The sequence below is a fragment of the Canis lupus genome, chromosome 32, assembly GCF_011100685.1.
Source record: "Canis lupus familiaris isolate Mischka breed German Shepherd chromosome 32, alternate assembly UU_Cfam_GSD_1.0, whole genome shotgun sequence".
Classification (NCBI taxonomy): Eukaryota; Metazoa; Chordata; class Mammalia; order Carnivora; family Canidae; genus Canis; species Canis lupus.
The window spans coordinates 33592257-33608970 of NC_049253.1; the positions used below are offsets into that span (position 1 = coordinate 33592257).

General features: G+C 44.7%; 2 protein-coding genes and 1 pseudogene across 6 annotated transcripts in view; 2 read left to right on the forward strand and 1 right to left on the reverse strand.

Annotated features, from left to right (window-relative positions):
- Positions 1-1619, reverse strand: part of ENOPH1 (enolase-phosphatase 1) — a 42061-nt gene extending 40442 nt beyond the window's left edge. Inside the window, exon 1 of one of the 2 annotated variants that reach the window (XM_038582291.1) lies at positions 1395-1619. In XM_038582291.1, the coding sequence (XP_038438219.1) occupies positions 1395-1478 (84 nt within the window). In that variant the 5' untranslated portion in view covers positions 1479-1619. The remainder of the gene's footprint in view (positions 1-1394) is intronic. The other variant, XM_038582292.1, reaches the window with a different exon arrangement.
- A 787-nt stretch (positions 1620-2406) lies between these two features.
- On the forward strand, positions 2407-9184 carry HNRNPDL (heterogeneous nuclear ribonucleoprotein D like). Of its 4 annotated transcripts, XR_005382908.1 has the most exons (9): positions 2414-3048; positions 3845-4013; positions 4106-4267; positions 4756-4887; positions 5036-5150; positions 5658-5828; positions 6177-6269; positions 6646-6750; positions 7430-9184. XR_005382908.1 is itself a non-coding variant. In XM_038582289.1 (8 exons), exons 1-7 carry the CDS (start codon positions 2606-2608, stop codon positions 6245-6247), a joined length of 1263 nt encoding a protein of 420 aa, XP_038438217.1. In that variant the 5' UTR covers positions 2415-2605; the 3' UTR covers positions 6248-6269; positions 7430-9184. The 4 variants fall into 4 exon arrangements, 2 of the variants coding, with proteins under 2 accessions (XP_038438218.1, XP_038438217.1); XR_005382909.1 differs by lacking the exon at positions 5658-5828 and having other exon boundaries at positions 2407-3048; XM_038582289.1 differs by lacking the exon at positions 6646-6750 and having other exon boundaries at positions 2415-3048.
- A 5546-nt stretch (positions 9185-14730) lies between these two features.
- On the forward strand, positions 14731-16461 carry LOC100688926 (annotated as a pseudogene).
- Positions 16462-16714: the final 253 nt, after the last annotated feature.

Below are 16714 nucleotides of genomic sequence, written 5' to 3' on the forward strand. Positions count from 1 at the left end.
AGTTTTTCAACTACGTTGTCAACAGTATCCCTACTATTATTGTATGCAAACCCTTCTAGACAATGCTTTCATCTTAAAACTCTAGAAGTCAAAGCGTAGATTAGACCTGAGAATTTTTTAAATTATATTAATATTTGATATCTAGGGGCGCCTGGGTGGCTCAGTGGTTGAGACTCTGCCTTTGGCTCAGTTTGTGATCCCAGGGTCCCGGAATCGAGTCTCTGCCTCTCTCATGAATAAATAAAATCTTAAACATTGTTTTGATATTTATTCTAATAGAATATAGGTATTTTTTTGAAGATTTTTTATTTGTTCATGAAAGAGAGAGAGAGAGAGAGAGAGAGAGAGAGAGAGGGGGGGGCAGAGGGAGAAGCAGGCTCCATGCGGGGAGCCTGCTGCGGGACTCGATCCCGGGACTCCAGGACCACATCCTGGCTAAACCAGTGAGCCACCCGGGGCCGCCCGAATATAGGTAAAATTTTTTAAAGCCCAGCTATAACGCAGAGCTCGCGAATAAGCCTACGAAGTAGGTGTAGACAGTTGCTTGGTTAATAGTGACGCCCTAGGATAGAGGCTTTGGGCAAGAGCTTCAAGTTTCCATGATTTTCAGAGAAAAATGAACGGAATCTAGACCTTTTTGTGCTACAGGCTAATGAATCAGCGTTCCACAGTGATTAACAGTCCAATAACACGAAGAGTGCTACTCGGCCATTACCAGCAGGAGTGAAAAGGGGCGAGTCAGCCGGGCTACCTGAAAAGTCATCTTGAGGGGATCCCCGGGTGGCGCCGCGGTTTGGCGCCTGCCTTTGGCCCAGGGCGCGATCCTGGAGACCCGGGGTCGAGTCCCACATCGGGCTCCCGGTGCATGGAGCCTGCTTCTCCCTCTGCCTATGTCTCTGCCTCTCGCTCTCTCTCCGTGTGACTATCATAAATAAATAAATATTAAAAAAAAAAAAAAAGCCATCCTGACACTCCCGTCCACGTCTTAGGGACTGGAAGCCTCCAGGCCCCCGCCGCCGCCGCCGCCGCCGCGCCGAAGCCAGCCCAGAGCCCGGCGGACGCAGCGCACCTGGCGGAGGGGGCGGGGCGCCCCGTCTCCCCACGCGGGCGGGTCTGCCCGCCGCCGCCCCCCTCCGCCAGCCACCATCCCGTCCCCACCCGCGTCCCACCCATCGGCATCTGACCGAGAGCAGGGGCTGGCGACGAAGGGCCTATCCCCGCAACCTGCCGCACGGCAGCCTTTCTACTCCCTCCCCCCACGGCGAGTGCAGCGCCACGCCGCCTCTCCCACGCCTTAGGTCAGGTCTCTGGTCCAGGGTGGGCAGCACTTAAAAGAAAAGAAAGAAAGAAATGTTTTTAATTGCTTTCAAGCACCGCTCCCTTCCGCCCCTCACCTTCACGAAAGCAATCGGGGTTGTGGTACCTTCGACATCTAACAGGATGACGGTGACTTCGGCGGGCACGGGAAGCACGACCATCTCCCTGCCGGATGCAAGCACCGGAATCGGCCTACTAGCGGGAGGGCGGAGGGCGGCGCCCACTGCGCCCCGACACGGTCCTGGGCTGCCCACGGCCCCGCGGGAACGTGCCGCCCGGCACCCGCGTGCGGCCCGGAGCACGAGGGGCAGGGCCGCGCCGCCCAAGGCGCACAGCACCGCGGCACGGGCGTCCGCCGCCACCCAGCAGCCCGGGCCCGAGGCCGACACCACGTGGGCGGGGGGAGGGGCGGCCTCGCGGAGCCCGAGCGGGCGGGGGCGGGCACAGGCGGCGACGCCGATTGGCCACCAGAGGGCCCCGAACGCGGCCCGTCCACGTGGGCCTCGCGTGGGCGGGAACAAAGAAGCGAGCGCGGGAGCCGGGTGCGCGGGCGCGCGCGCGCCCTCCGCAGACTGGTGGAGCGAGCGGGAGCGGCCCGGGGCACGTGCAGACGGGAGCCCCGCGAGTGGCGCGCCGGGGATGTGAGTGCCCCTTGCCCCCTACGGCACCTACCCCCTCCCCGCCCACCGCCTCCGCTTTGGCGTGTTTACAGTAACCGGGCCGGGCTCGCGGCCCTCCTCCCGCCCGCAGCCTGCCGGAGAGGCCGTGCCGGGGCCGGGACTGGGACTGGCCGGCCTGACTGCGTGGGCCCGGGCTCCGGCCGACCGGCTGCGGAGGCCCCCGCGCGCCCGCTTCCTGCTCGGCTGGTTCCAGCCGGCTCGAGGACGAAACACGCGTGCGCGCGGCGGGCGGACGGGCGGGCGGGCGCGCTCGCTGTCTCGGCCGCCGGCGCCGGGCGCAGTCCGCCTGTGTCGGGAGCAGCCCGGCCACGGTGCTAATCGAGAGCAGCGGCCGCCGCCGCCGCCGCCCCCGCCGCCGCCGCAGTCCGCACTGGGGGACCGAGGGCTTTGGGAAGAGGCGGGGCTGACGGCTCTTTGCTAGCAGTGGGCTGGACCGGACGCCAGAGACAAAGGCTCTCAAGACCGGAGGGACGGTGGCCCTGCGACGGCGCTGCTCGGACTCCTGAGCCCGGGACTCTTCGCCCCTTCGTTTTCCTCTTCTGACGCTTCTCTCCTCTTAAGCCCGCGCCCCCTCACCCACGACCTCGCTCCTCACCGGGAGGGCCGCGATGGAGGTCCCGCCCCGGCTCTCCCATGTGCCGCCGCCATTGTTCCCCTCCGCTCCCGCGACTTTAGCCTCCCGCAGCCTTTCCCATTGGCGGCCGCGGGCGCCGCGGCAGCTCGCCCCGCTCCTCCCTTCGCTCGCTTCCAGCTCGGCCCGGCAGGGGGCGCGCCGGGCCCAACGCCACGTCACCGCCCAGCAGCCCTCCCGATTGGCGGGCGGGGCGGCTATAAAGGGAGGGCGCAGGCGGCGCCCGGATCTCTTCCGCCGCCATTTTAAATCCAGCTCCATACAACGCTCCGCCGCCGCTGCTGCCGCGACCCGGACTGCGCGCCAGCACCCCCCGGCCGACAACTCCGCCGCCATGGAGGACATGAACGAGTACAGCAACATAGAGGAGTTCGCAGAGGGATCCAAGATCAACGCGAGCAAGAATCAGCAGGATGACGGGTACCGCACGCCTCTCTCTTCTTTTCCCCCTCCCCCAGCGCGCCGCACGCGCCTTTCGTCCCTCTGGAGCCGCGCGCTGCCACGGCTCTTGCCCCGAGTCGATTCCCCGCGTGCCCGCTGGGCCCCACTCGCTCAGAGGGAAGAAGAAAGTAGGAGACGGAGGGGGTGACTCGAGAGGCCCGCGGAAGGTGGGGGAAGGGCGGGGGAGTTGGAGGAGGAGGGCGGCGGCGTCCGTGTCCCGAGTGCGCAGGCGCCGCGTGGGGCCCGAGGGGGAGGGGCCGGCCTCGCTGCGCCACATGCTGCAGCTGCCGCCGCCTTTTCATTGTGTCTGTATCGGGGCCCCCGCACGGCTTCCCTGCGGAGTGTAGGGAATCCTTGCTTTGGGAATCCGTGTGTGACTGGTACCCGGATCTCCTTCAGAATGCGTTGGGAGTTCTTGAGGTGGAACGTTGCTTTGACAGCTGCGGAAGAGGTAGAGTAGACCTAAGTTGTGAGGGATCAACTTTAGGAAGTTGGGTTTATAAGGCTGAAGCGATGTTGAATATGCTTTCTTGGCTTCGTTGAAACTTCGTATGACGAGGTGTGGTGAGCAAGCTGTCCATTCGTTGTTTCGAATAAGTGACCTCGATGGAATCTGAGGGGTTTTGTGGTCTTTTGTTCATACGTGATCTGTAGACACTGAATTATTTGCACACGCATTGCTTCTTCCTGTTCGTTTCGTAAACCTAATTCCCCAACTGAGGTAATCCTGCGGGGTGCTGCTAATCTTTTTTTTTTTTAATAACTTCATTTCTAGTAAAATGTTTATTGGAGGCTTGAGCTGGGATACAAGCAAGAAAGATCTGACTGAATATTTGTCTCGATTTGGGGAAGTTGTAGACTGTACAATTAAGACAGATCCAGTGACTGGAAGATCAAGAGGATTTGGATTTGTGCTTTTCAAAGATGCTGCTAGTGTTGATAAGGTAGGAGCAGGTTCCGCATTGTGCTGCTTCTGTGTTTTTGCAAATTGGGGGTTTGGTTGTATATTGTCAGATTAAACGCACTTGTCTTCTAGGTTTTGGAACTGAAAGAACACAAACTGGATGGCAAGTTGATAGACCCCAAAAGGGCCAAAGCTTTAAAAGGGAAAGAACCCCCAAAAAAGGTTTTTGTGGGTGGATTGAGCCCAGATACTTCCGAAGAACAAATTAAAGAATATTTTGGAGCCTTTGGAGAGGTGCGCTGTGTTTTTATATGTCTTTCATACTTGGAATGTTTATATACATGAGTGTTCGTCCCCAGCCTTTTACAGAATTGATTGATTTGTCAGGTGATGGGAAGAGGTTAAAATTAACTGCTTGAGTCCCTTCTAGTCACTGTACCTTAAATTACTGTTTTCTGTGCTGTGATAGAAACCAACATCTAATTTATTTTGGCCAAAACACGGGTGCTTTGGAGGTGGTGGTCAGTATTTGGAATTAATAACCAGTGGCATCTCTTGGGTACAAAATGATAATAAATGAAGTTTTGCTCTCTAACTGCTTCACAGATGAAGCTTTGTGGTGTGATACTGATAATAAAATAGGTGTTTCTGTACAGAAGTAATCTGACTAGAGGAATAGACAACATGTTATACTGAAGTTTGAAAAGAATCTTTGGAATTCTAAAACACTTTGGTAGCTTTTACCATTACTGGATGATGTTGAATGTGCTTCTTGATTTCAGATTGAAAATATTGAACTTCCCATGGATACAAAAACAAACGAAAGAAGAGGATTTTGTTTTATTACCTATACAGACGAAGAGCCAGTAAAGAAATTGTTAGAAAGCAGATATCATCAAATTGGTTCTGGGAAGGTAAAGCCATTTTGTTTTTATTAAGTGAAAATTTAGAGGATGTTTTTTGTTTTCGAATGTGAGATTTCTCAATTTATGAGAATAGAATGGCTTGACCTTACAGTAAAAACTCCAGGTTTTTTTTTTTTTTTTTCTTATGTGTATATAGTGTGAAATCAAAGTTGCACAACCCAAAGAGGTATATAGGCAGCAACAGCAACAACAAAAAGGAGGAAGAGGTGCTGCAGCTGGTGGACGAGGTGGTACTAGGGGTCGTGGACGAGGTGAGACTTAATCCTTTGGGACCTAAATCTTTGGATATGACTCCCCATGGTTTAGGCTGTAAACTGCTAAATAGGAATAAGCCCATAAGAAAATTCAGCCAGATTTCCAACATAAAAATGCTCTCATTGGTGGGTGGGTTTTTGTTTACTGGTTTCGCCTCCTCAAAGAATGGCCACTAGGACACTGTCAGTGTCCTTACTAATGGCAAGGTGATGACCATTTAATGTAGTTGAGATTACATGATACACCATGGCATGCTAGTTTTTTGGGGGACAGGAGTCCTTGTTTTGTCTTGATTTTCCTTAAATTTAGGAAGCTTGATAACTGGCACAATTGGACTTTCTGCCCCCTTTTTAACCACAACTAGAATAAAAACTTTCTCAGGTAACAATATAGCTGTCCATTCCACCTGTTAAGGGTTTTCAGAGTGAGGGCCAGGAACACAACATTGTATTAGGATTGGGAGTCAGAAGTCGTTTCCTAACAATCATTGTGCATTGTTTCAGGTCAGGGCCAAAACTGGAACCAAGGATTTAATAACTATTATGATCAAGGATATGGAAATTACAATAGTGCCTATGGTGGTGATCAAAACTATAGTGGCTATGGCGGCTATGATTATACTGGGTATAACTATGGGAACTATGGATATGGACAGGGATATGCAGACTACAGTGGTAAGAATATTTAACTTAATCTCATACACCAATGGTATTAGAATTCCGTGTTAAAGTACATTCTCGTTCTGAAATTGGGGGGGGGTCCATTCTTGAAGTGTTTTGGAGTTAAGTTTTTGAGGCATCTGATAGTCCTAGGTTGATTATCCTAATGTAGATATTTTGGTTGTTAGAAACGTTTTAGAATATGTGTTATGTGATTAGTTTATAATGGGCATTTAATATATCTGCTATTTTAATATTTGGCATGCAGAGTTGTACATTTTTAATAGTTTTCTAAAGTATTTATAATGAAACCATTTTGTGGAAAACTATCTTAATATAATTTTTTTTGTATTTTCAAAATAGGCCAACAGAGCACTTACGGCAAGGCGTCTAGAGGGGGTGGCAATCACCAAAACAATTACCAGCCATACTAAAGGAGGACATTGGAGAAAACAGGTGTGTGTAAGAGTACAAGAAACCAGTGGAAATATCTATAATTTAATTTAAAGATCAATAGACAAATGAAAAATAAGTAAAAACAAAATATTACGTAGTCTGTTTTTACTAAATTGTTAATTTTTTAATTGCTTTATGAGCCCGTTTTGCCTAAAGTGTCTATAGATCTTTAACTTTAAAAGTCTTATCTCACTTTCTTTAGTATTACAGAAAAACTTAAGAGTTTTTCTGTTTGCTTTGTGTACCAGGTGGTCTAGAGGAATAATTAAACTTTTTTAGAACTATTAACAGGTAAAGTACTGAAATGGGTACAACTTAAGGAAAACAAGAATGTTGTCTTCTAACTCTGACATTATACCTTGTTTGTACCCGCCAGCGGGAACTTCATTGCAGGCCGTGTGTCACCCTGACCACGTCTATCTCTGGGGGTCGCACGTTGCGGGCAGAGCGCAAGGCATACACCAGAAAACGCTGTCCTGTGGTATGGTCTCTTCCAACTTCATGTACCAGCGTAAAGATTAAAGTGGAAAACTTCAGACTTTGGCTTCTTTTTTAATCTTTTTGAAGATTAAGTGTCTAAACTTAACTTAAATGGTTTTTTACAGGAGTTAAAGTACATAAATGCCTTTTTACAGCTTAATCATTTTGGTCTTCTGTTTAGTGTTGTATTTCAATTGTGGAGCCTCATTTTAAGTGTTCATTCTTTAAGATTTAATGCTTGCTTTTTCTTTTTATAGCTAATAGTGAAATCTACAAACCAAAACAAGAACTTTAAAATCTGGAATATAAATTAAAGATCATATGCACACAGCAATTTGTTTCTTACAACATAATAAGCCTATTAGAAATTCATTTTTGTAAGTATGTTTTTTGGCTTACTAGAGATGCTTCTAGTAGACCTTAATCTAGCACAGTTGAACCTGTGAATATGGGAAGATTGTATTCCCCAATTTCTTTACTAAATTTAAATTTTGTATTATTTGGGAACACCAGGGTAAATTTATTAATTACCCAAATTACATTTTGCTATTGAATATGCATGTGATCTTTAATTATTGAAGAAAAGAATAAATTGAGGACTTAAAACAATTCATGAAAGTGGACCTTTGAAAGCTTTCAGAGTTGCACAAATCTAATTGCTATTTTGTTTTTGTTTTTAGGAGGAGATTGCTTAAAGTTAACCCATCTTGCAGGACGACATTGAAGATTGGTCTTCTGTTGATCTAAGATGATTATTTTGTAAAAGACTTTCTAGTGTACAAGACACAACCGTGTCCAACTGTATATAGCCGCCAATTAGTTTCCTTTGTTTTTACTTTGTCTTTTGCTATCTGTGTTACGACTCGATGTGGATTTGTGTTTATACAAATTTTATTTGTATGATTTCATGTTAAACCTCAAATAAATGCTTCCTTATGTGATTGTTTTTCTGCGTCAGGTACTAAATAGCTCTGTAAAAGTGTAATTTAAAATAAGCAATAATTGAGGCGCAGTTTATTTTGTAGGAAGATTTGGTCCATGAGGAAAAACTGTGGTCCTTTATGAATAGCCAGCTACAGTGTCCCCCTGTTCCCCATTTTTGTTAGATGTATACTATTCTCTAAGGCTTCATTTCCCTGCTGAGGTTTCCACCACACTTTTAATGTTTCTTCTCTGTGTATCTGGAGAGCTTGTCATAATGTCATTAGTGGAAGATTTCCAGCTGACCATCAATCTTCTGGACTGTATTTTTGGAAAAGTGCACCTTTTTGGCACAAGGCATGTTGGTAGCTCCTTTCATGAATAGGAAAGATTGGTTTGTTTCTGTCTCTGGGAAGCCATTTATTTTATGCTAAATCAGAATCAGTCTGCTAGGAAGAGCTTTGGCTAATCATAATACCATGACTTTTAATTCTCTTGATTAAAATGTCCAGATATACACAGGGAAAGGCACTGTTAAACTGTATATAGGAGCTGCAGTTTAAGAGTATCAGAGATGGTTAAATTTTAACAAGCATTTTGGCAGATAGGTAGGTTGAAACTTGAGCAAAAGTTAGATTCAGTTACTTGGAAGTGTAGTGGCTGAGGAAATTAGTTGTATTCTGTTCCGTATTGTCACAGCAAGCACCAAACTGAACAAAATGTTTAATATTGGGACATTTTCAGGAAGCTATTTTGGGTATTAACTGTTAAGGTGGTGTGAGTTTAAGAAGTCATGGTAGTAGGTTGCATCATTTTTAATGCATTAGTGCATGAGCTGAGTAGTTAAGCATACCCAGATTCAGACATAGGAAAGAGTAGTGGGGGGGGAAATACACTTTAAATTTTACGTATGTCGGTGCAAATCTAAGTGACCAAGTTATTAAAACATCTTCCTGGTGTATCAAAAGGCAGTTTTAGCTTTAGATTTTGGAGAATTTCCTGGGTAATTTCAAGTTTTGAATTTTATGTTCAGTGTAGTTGGTACTAAGATAACAGTTTTGTTTCTGGTTCCACATTAGTCTCTAGCCTTGACCTACATGTTCACCTGTGGAATAGTTGATCTCACCTTCAAAATGTAAATTTTTCGTGTTGATGAACCTGCCTTTTGTTTTATTTGGTGCCTGCAACTTCCTTTGTTCAATGATGTTTGTACTTGCTGGCTATCAAGTTACAATGCACTTGGCCTCCTTTTGCTCTTGTTTTGCTATTTGACCTTAAACCTAGGCCAAGTACCAATCAATGTTGGTTATTGCAAGGGACTGTTTATTCTTTAAACATGCAACCTTAGGGAACAAGGGAGATTTTCATTTTAAGTTATGTTGTCAAAAGTCTGTAGGTGCAGTGTCTTTAGGGCAGTGAATCCTGTTAAGTTCAAATTTATGAATAGGTGACAAGTTGACATTGAGATTGTCCTTTCCCTGAGCAAAAAATGAATAAAGGCTTTTTAAACAAAATCCAAACTTTTCAATCAAGTCTTGATATATATGACTGAAGAAATACACTTATATCTAGAGATTGTTTGAGATTTACAAAAAAACAAAAGAATGCATTTGTCTATTCTTCCTCAAGGGGCTTTGGACTCTAAAATTCAGATTTTAGTGTCTATGGATGCCAACTGATGTAAGTTTTTAATATGGCAAGGCTAAACTGTCCATACTAACTTTAGCTGAATGATAGTTACCAAGGTGTCATCCTGAAGTATTTTTAGAACTAAATAATTTGACTAATTTGAAAGGGGTAAGGATTGAAATTCTGAAGTCCACAAACCTACTCAAGTAACCTGTGTATCTTGTTAAATGTGCTTCCTGAATGGTTTTGAGCACGTTTTGTATGGTGTCACTTACCTAATAGAAACTTTTAATTTTGCTAATATTCTGTAGTCTCCTGTTGATTAGATTAAGAATATTTAAGAGTTAAGATGTCTGTTGGGATACTAACGTGGATAAGCAGAGTTTTTATCTATCCCATTCCCTGTTCCATCTTTCAAAATGGTGACAGGGGCTGGATTTTTGCTAATTGTTAATTTTAATAATTTTTAATATCTGAAAATTTCATCACTTTCCATTACGATTTTTTGATAGGATGTCAACCACAGGATGCTGTTTCACTGATTAAAAGTGATTCAAGGACATTGCAGGTGTACTGCAACTTTTGTTACCTTTCCTATGAAGTCATTCAAAAATACTGTCGTAAAAAATATGAGTTGTCTTAGGGTTATAGTTGGGATCTCATAGTTTTGTCTTGAAATAGTTGGATGTGGGATTTGAACAAATTTTGGTTGAATGGCAAATAAAAATTTCACCTTTGACTTCTCAACCACTGCTGTCTATAAACTAGGGTAGAAAATAGTGCTTTCCTGGGAATTACAGGCTAATGGACATTCTGAAGATGTGTATTTAAAGTGGCAGTTTAATCTCTGGTTTTAGTCTTTATTTAAAAGATGAGTACTTTAGTGGAGCGTGCATCTTGATCTCAGGGTTGTAAGTTTGAGCCCCATGTTGGGTGTAGAGATTACTTTTTAAATACGTTAAAAGTGTACCTCCATTTGGGGGGAGGTATATTAACCATCTCACAAGGTATTGGGACCGAGTCGTAGTTCGAAAAAAGGATATTCAGTGTACCTCTTACTTAAAATATAGAAATTTTGAATAACGTTTAAAGTTCGGGCTTACCAAAGGCCAACGCAGCTGAGAAAAACGTGAGAAACACTGCTGCAGACAAGTTGACATAAGCTGTTCCAGTGGTTATCTCTTGGAAATCTGACCAGAAATTAATCCTGACTCCAAAAAATTCATGTCTATACATAAATATTTAAGTGTAGTTTCAGAAAGATGATATCTTTGAAAGCCATCTATTTTAAAAGGCTCATGAGGTTGTTGGCTTTTTTTTTTTTTTTTTTTAAGATTTTATTTATTCATGAGAGACAAACCTAGGCAGAAGGAGAAGCAGGCTCCATGCTGTATATGGGACTGGATCCCAGGACTCCAGGATCACACCCTGGGTTGAAGGCAGGTGCTAAACCGCTGAGCCACCCAGGCATCCTGAAGTTGTTGGCTTTTTTTTATAACTAAAATTTCCAGATTATCGATGAGGTTGCACAAAGGGTTTCTTCAGATGTTCTCTACTTTGTGTGTTGGCTGGTTAACAGTGTTGTGAAAGATCAGAGCAACCCCACAAAAGGCCCTTAGGCAAAATTTTTATTAACCCTGGTTTTTCAAATTGGAGAAATTAGCTAATTGGAAATAGCAATTCTGTACATTTTGGAATCTTGATTTCTATCCCATTAAGCATCTGAGTCTTAGATTTTGAACAGAAGCTTTTGTCACCTCCAGGAATGACCTGTCAGCAGTCTTTAATACATTTTAAGTGCTCAGATCTTTGGAAAGTAAGGTTTTTGTTACAATTGACTTTTTTCCCTCTAATGACCAATCTGCAGCAAACTACTTATTCTCGTGAGAGGTCTGTCCTATGGAATTGACTGATTAAGTTGTCTTGAACCATGAGACAGTTGGGACAGTTTCTCCTAGACAATGCAATCAGAGGGATGGAAGAACAGTAATAGTGGGGGCTAAATGGTATTTTTAGGGTTCTTTAACCGTTTCCATAACTAGGACAACCTTTATATTCTTTCATAGACTTTAGGGGGGTTCGTTTTGCCCAATGTGAGCTTGATCTCAACCCTGAGATCATGACCTGAGCCAAAAATCAAGAGTCAGATGTTTAATTGATTGAGCCATCCAAGTGCCCCTGGACTGCGTGTTTTGAACAGCTATAGTTACTGACTATATTGCTCTCATTATATGATGACATTTCTATTAAGGCTTACAGGGTGGCTGGCATCAAGCCCCATGTTGTAGAGATTACTTAGTACCTTAAGGGCTCATGGGTGGCTTAGATGGTTGAGCATCTATCTGCCTTTGGCTGGGGTCATGGTCTCCAGGTCCTGGGATCAAGCCCCACTTCGGGCTCCCAGCTTAGTGGGGAATCTGCTTCTCCCTCTTCCTCCTGCTTGTGCTCTCTGTCTCTAATGAATAAATGAAAGATATTTAAAAAATAAAATCTTAAAGGCATATAGCTGTCAGGATTTCCACAGTGATAACTGGCATCATACCACATATATATATGATGCCATACCACCAAATACATATAATGCCAGCTAAAATCAAATAAATATTTTCATTAGTTTCTGCAGATTTTTTAAAATAAGTGATTTCTATCAGACATTTGAAATATTGAAAGAATTTTCATTACCACTTTCTAGGGACCTTAGCACTACACTTACATCATTGGAAATTAGGAAAAAGAAAAGGCATTTTTGCATATACATTACTTTCATATTCTGGGAAAAAGTGATTTTTTAAAAAAATTTTATTTATTTACTCATGAGAGACAGACACACAGGCAGAGGGAGAAGCAGGCTCCATGCAGGGAGCCTAACATGGGACTCGATCCCAGGTCTCCAGAATCACACCCTGGGCTAAAGGCAGGCACTAAACCACTTAGCCACCCGTGCTGCTCAGGAAAAGTGATTTTAAAATGCCTGCAGTATGGATACAATTCTAACTTCTTAAATCATGCATTTGAATGACTTCATCAGAAACAAAAAGACCTCCAAATTATACCTTTGATCTCATTTAAAATACATACTTTTTGTTTTTTAAGATCTTATTTATTCATGAGAGAGACAAAGAGACCAGCTTCATACAGGGAGCCCGACAGACTTGATCCCAGGTCTCCAGGATCACACCCTGGGCTGAAGGCGGCACTAAACTGCTGAGCCACCTGGGCTGCCCTAATATATACTTCTATGTTTTTATATATTTATTCTTTAATTACATTCTATGTAAACTAGGACTTAGAACCTGTCAAAACTAAGAAAATCTTCACTTTGGCCTAGGTCTTCCCTTATTCTTTCAATTATATATTTTAGAACACTAAGATACAGATATCAACAAAAGGACTTTTATTTTTTTCTATTCCCAATCCAACGCAATGACAAATTCAGGGACATCATCTCACTTCCAGTTCTCTACTGACAGTGGGATTCTTTTACTTATTAAATTGATCCCCAAGAAAGGAGGTCTTGGTGTTAGTGGCAGGTGCAGAGACTTGCCATAGCCAAGATCCACAGTACTACCAGGCTAGTGTTGTTTAATCTGAATATTTTCAATTCTCCTGGGTATAAATATTTGCCCCTTGACAAAGTCATCCTCCACTAAGGACACAAGGGGGCCTATTTCTCTCCTCTACCTTTAACAGAAACAAGAGACTCTAAGCCAGGAAATATACAGGCCTTAATTACTGTTCTCTTGACAATTCTGGAAAAGGTATGCAAATTTTTAGTATAATTTGATTAAGAACAATGGTCACAGTTATTAACTCATTTGTTAACCACGAGGAAACAAAGCCTTACATGAAGATGTCAGTGGTTCTTAAATTATTCCATAAAATGCTCCTAAGATCATATTGTTTATTTAGCAGTACATATTTACTATTTGTATTAGCACATTCCTACACAATAGGGTAAGAATATGTACTCAGGTATACATCTATATTAGATATAATTTTCAGGGATCCCTGGGTGGCGCAGTGGTTTAGCGCCTGCCTTTGGCCCAGGGCGCGATCCTGGAGACCCGGGATTGAATCCCACGTCGGGCTCTCAGTGCATGGAGCCTGCTTCTCTCTCTGCCTCTCTCTCTCTGTGTGACTATCATAAATAAAAATTTAAAAATAAAAAAAAGATATAATTTTCATTAGACATTTTTTCAAAAAATACTCTTCAGCAACTGTGGCTTAAGTAATTCAAATCAATCCTTCCAAAGACAAGCAGTAAAATATATTTTTAAATCTTGAACTAAAAGAGCTAAAAATATAATGAAAAATTCACCTGGCTAAAATCTAAGGGATGGTCAAAACCTAGAGAAGTAAGCCTGGTGCTCAAAGTTGGGTTTGATGGCCTTACTAGACAAAGGGCATAGAAGTTAAAAGCCTAGGCCATCCCCAAGTGGAGACTCTGATACCTCAATTAGTCCATTAAACTAAGGGTTTCCAAAAGACCTGAGCATCCAGTTTCCTCACCTGGGTAGTTAAGAGAACCTTAACCTCAGAATTTAGATGACAATAGTTCTGGTAAGATAAGGGGCCTCAAGAGCCTGGAAAAAGCAAATGAAAATCCTTTCTTCATCCTAGATTTCTGATGGTTTCCACGAGTGTTTTTGCAAATATAGTGACCAATACATAATAAATTAAAATCCACCATGAGTAAGAATCAACACAATGAACAAACCCAGTAGATATCAGACCTCCATGCTTACTATGTTGAAATAAAATCTAAGCTTGAAAATACCTCAGAGAAGAAGAAAGTATTAAAGCAACACAGTGGATCTGATAAAGCCTCAAACAGAACATGGGGCGCCTGGGTGGTGACAGTTAAGGGTCTGCCTTCAGCTCAGGTCATGATCCCAGGGTTCTGGGATGGAGCTCCCTGGGTCAGACTTCCTGCTTGGCAAGAAGCCTGCTTCTCCCTCTCCCTCTGCCCCTGACCAATTCTGTCTTTCTCTTTCTCTTTCTCTTCCTCTTCCTCTTTCTTTCTCTTTCTCTCTTCCTCTCTCTCTCTCTCTCTCTCTCTCTCAAAATCCCTTTTAAAAACTTATACAAATAAAACAAATGAAATTAGAAGCTAAAGATGGATGGGTCTAAATAAGACAGTAGATGCAACTTAATTAGTAAACTGAAGGATAGATAAGAATATCCAAAATGTAGCATGGAAAGAAAAACATGAAAATTGCCGTGGAGAACCAGTAACATAAAGATTATAGTAGTAGGTATAACCTGTTTAATTGGAGTTTTAGAAGAGACAGTAGCCCGCCTGAGAAGGCAAGTTCGGCACACGGGAGAGATGCAGAGGAGCCTTAGGCTCTTCCTGTGGGGTGGAGGGCACCCTCCCCCCCACCCCCAAAAAAAAGTGAAAGATAAAATGAAGCAATATATGAAGAGAAAATGGCTGAACTTTTTCCAGATGTGATGAAAGGATAATCTACAGATTCATTATACCAACAAATTGCGAGTAGGACAAATACAGAGAAATCTATACAGAGATACATCTTGGTGAAACTAAAATGCTTAACAAAAAAGAGAAAAACCTGTGCAGAAACTTGCATCAGGGGGCTTCACTTCGCGTGGGCATCCGGAGAATACTGCAATTCCACTGTTGTACCAGATACTTTGTGAGTGACCTGTGTGTCCCAGATGCCTGTGGCTGAGGGCAAGAGTGTCCAGCAGACTGTGGAGCTCCTCACCCAGAAATTGGAGATGCTTGAGGCAGAGAAGCAAGGAATATTTTGTGTGGATTGTGAAACGTGCCATGCAGCTGCCTCTATTTTTGGCAGCCAAGGTCAGGCCAGAAAGCTGATGTAAGTGATGCACAACTCAGCGTACCCTTTGAGCTGCTTGGTCCTCTTTGAGAATGGCCCTCGCCTTATTGCCGACACCAACTCTGATGTGCTCATGGTGAAGCTCAAGGGCTTTTTCCAGAGTGCCAAGGCCAGCAAGACTGAGACCCAGGGTACCTGTTACCAGTACCGTGACTTCCTAGTGAAGGGGGGCACAGTCACCAGGGGACCCAGTTCCTGAAGCATCTCCATTGCCGTGGAGTATGGCCCCTTTGTGGTAGCTAGCGGCATCTGGAGCTTGCTGCTCAAGTTCCTACAGAGTTTTCTGGGCAGCAGCTATACACCAGGGAACGGTGTCTGGGAACAGATGCAGTGCCATCCATGGTCCAGCACACAGAACTCTTCGGTAAGATTCCTAAGCAGCAGCAGGTGCCAGCGGTTGACATTCTTTAGTGGCTGACAGCTGCCCGACTGAGCTCTTACCAGGGGGACTGCACAGGAGGAGCAGGTGCTGCTGCATCCTGAGGCCCCTGGACCCCAGAAACCCAGGGCAGACATGGAGTCAGTCTTCCCTCTCTCTTTCCAGCTGTGATATTTGTTCTGGGGCTCTGGACGACCCTCCCTAGCAGCTGCCCTCACCCCATGCCTGAGAGGACTTGGTCTGTTCTCAAGAATGGTAATTACGAAGAGTGGAGAAGTGTGGAGCTTTCCTGCTATAGGGCAGAAAGGTACGACAGGGCTGTCCCTGCCTAGTGTTGGTGGGGCAGGCAGTCCATGCCTCCAGTCCTATTGAGGATTTGGTCTAGGTCTGCAGTGGACAGCCTGGATATAATAAAGGCTCTTCTCCAGGGACGCAGTTGGCCCTCTCCTGGAGAAGGAGTAAGAGGCATAACTGTGTGATGCCTATCACTGTCTGACCTGTTTGCTGCGGTGAACTGTGAGTGGACTTTTCTAGGGTGTTGCCTGAGTTGGGAGTCTCCCTCTGGCGTCTTTCCATTCTGTTGTGAATGAGGTGAAGCCACAGGCTAAGCTGCTATAACAAAGAGAATCTAACGTACAGTGGCTCCTAGAAGTTTATTCTTCTCTTCTAATAGTACAAGTGTAATCAAGTGGTCTGGGGCAGGTTTCACTGTACAAGGTCACCAGGACCTCAGTTTCCTTCTATCTCGCTGTTCAGGCAATTCTGGGGTGTTGACCTTGCCCACAAGGTCAGCTCCGTGTATATAATACACTGGAGAAGGAGAGCACAAAGCAGTTTCTTTTTAAAGGATATGACCCAGGGACGCCTGGGTGGCTCAGTGATTGAGCATCTGCCTTCGGCTCAGGGTGCGATCCCAGGATCCCAGGATCCTGGGATCAAGTCCCATGTCGGGCTTCCCGCGGGAAGTTTGTTTCTCCCTCTACCTGTGTCTCTGCCTCTCTATGTGTCTCTCATGAATAAATAAATAGAATCTTTAGGGCAGCCCCGGTGGCGCAGCGGTTTAGCGCCGCCTTCAGCCCAGGGCCTGATCCTGGAGACCCTGGATGGAGTCCCACATCGGGCTCCCTGCATGGAGCCTGCTTCTCCCTCTGCCTGTGTCTCTGCCTCTCTCT

Coding starts and splice junctions, on each gene's coding strand:
- HNRNPDL (XM_038582289.1), top strand. CDS start 2,606: ATGGAGGTCCCGCCCCGGCTCTCCCATGTGCCGCCGCCATTGTTCCCC. Junction 4,888..5,035: donor ATCAAATTGGTTCTGGGAAG/GTAAAGCCATTT, acceptor ATGTGTATATAG/TGTGAAATCAAAGTTGCACA. Junction 5,829..6,176: donor GGGATATGCAGACTACAGTG/GTAAGAATATTT, acceptor TTTTCAAAATAG/GCCAACAGAGCACTTACGGC.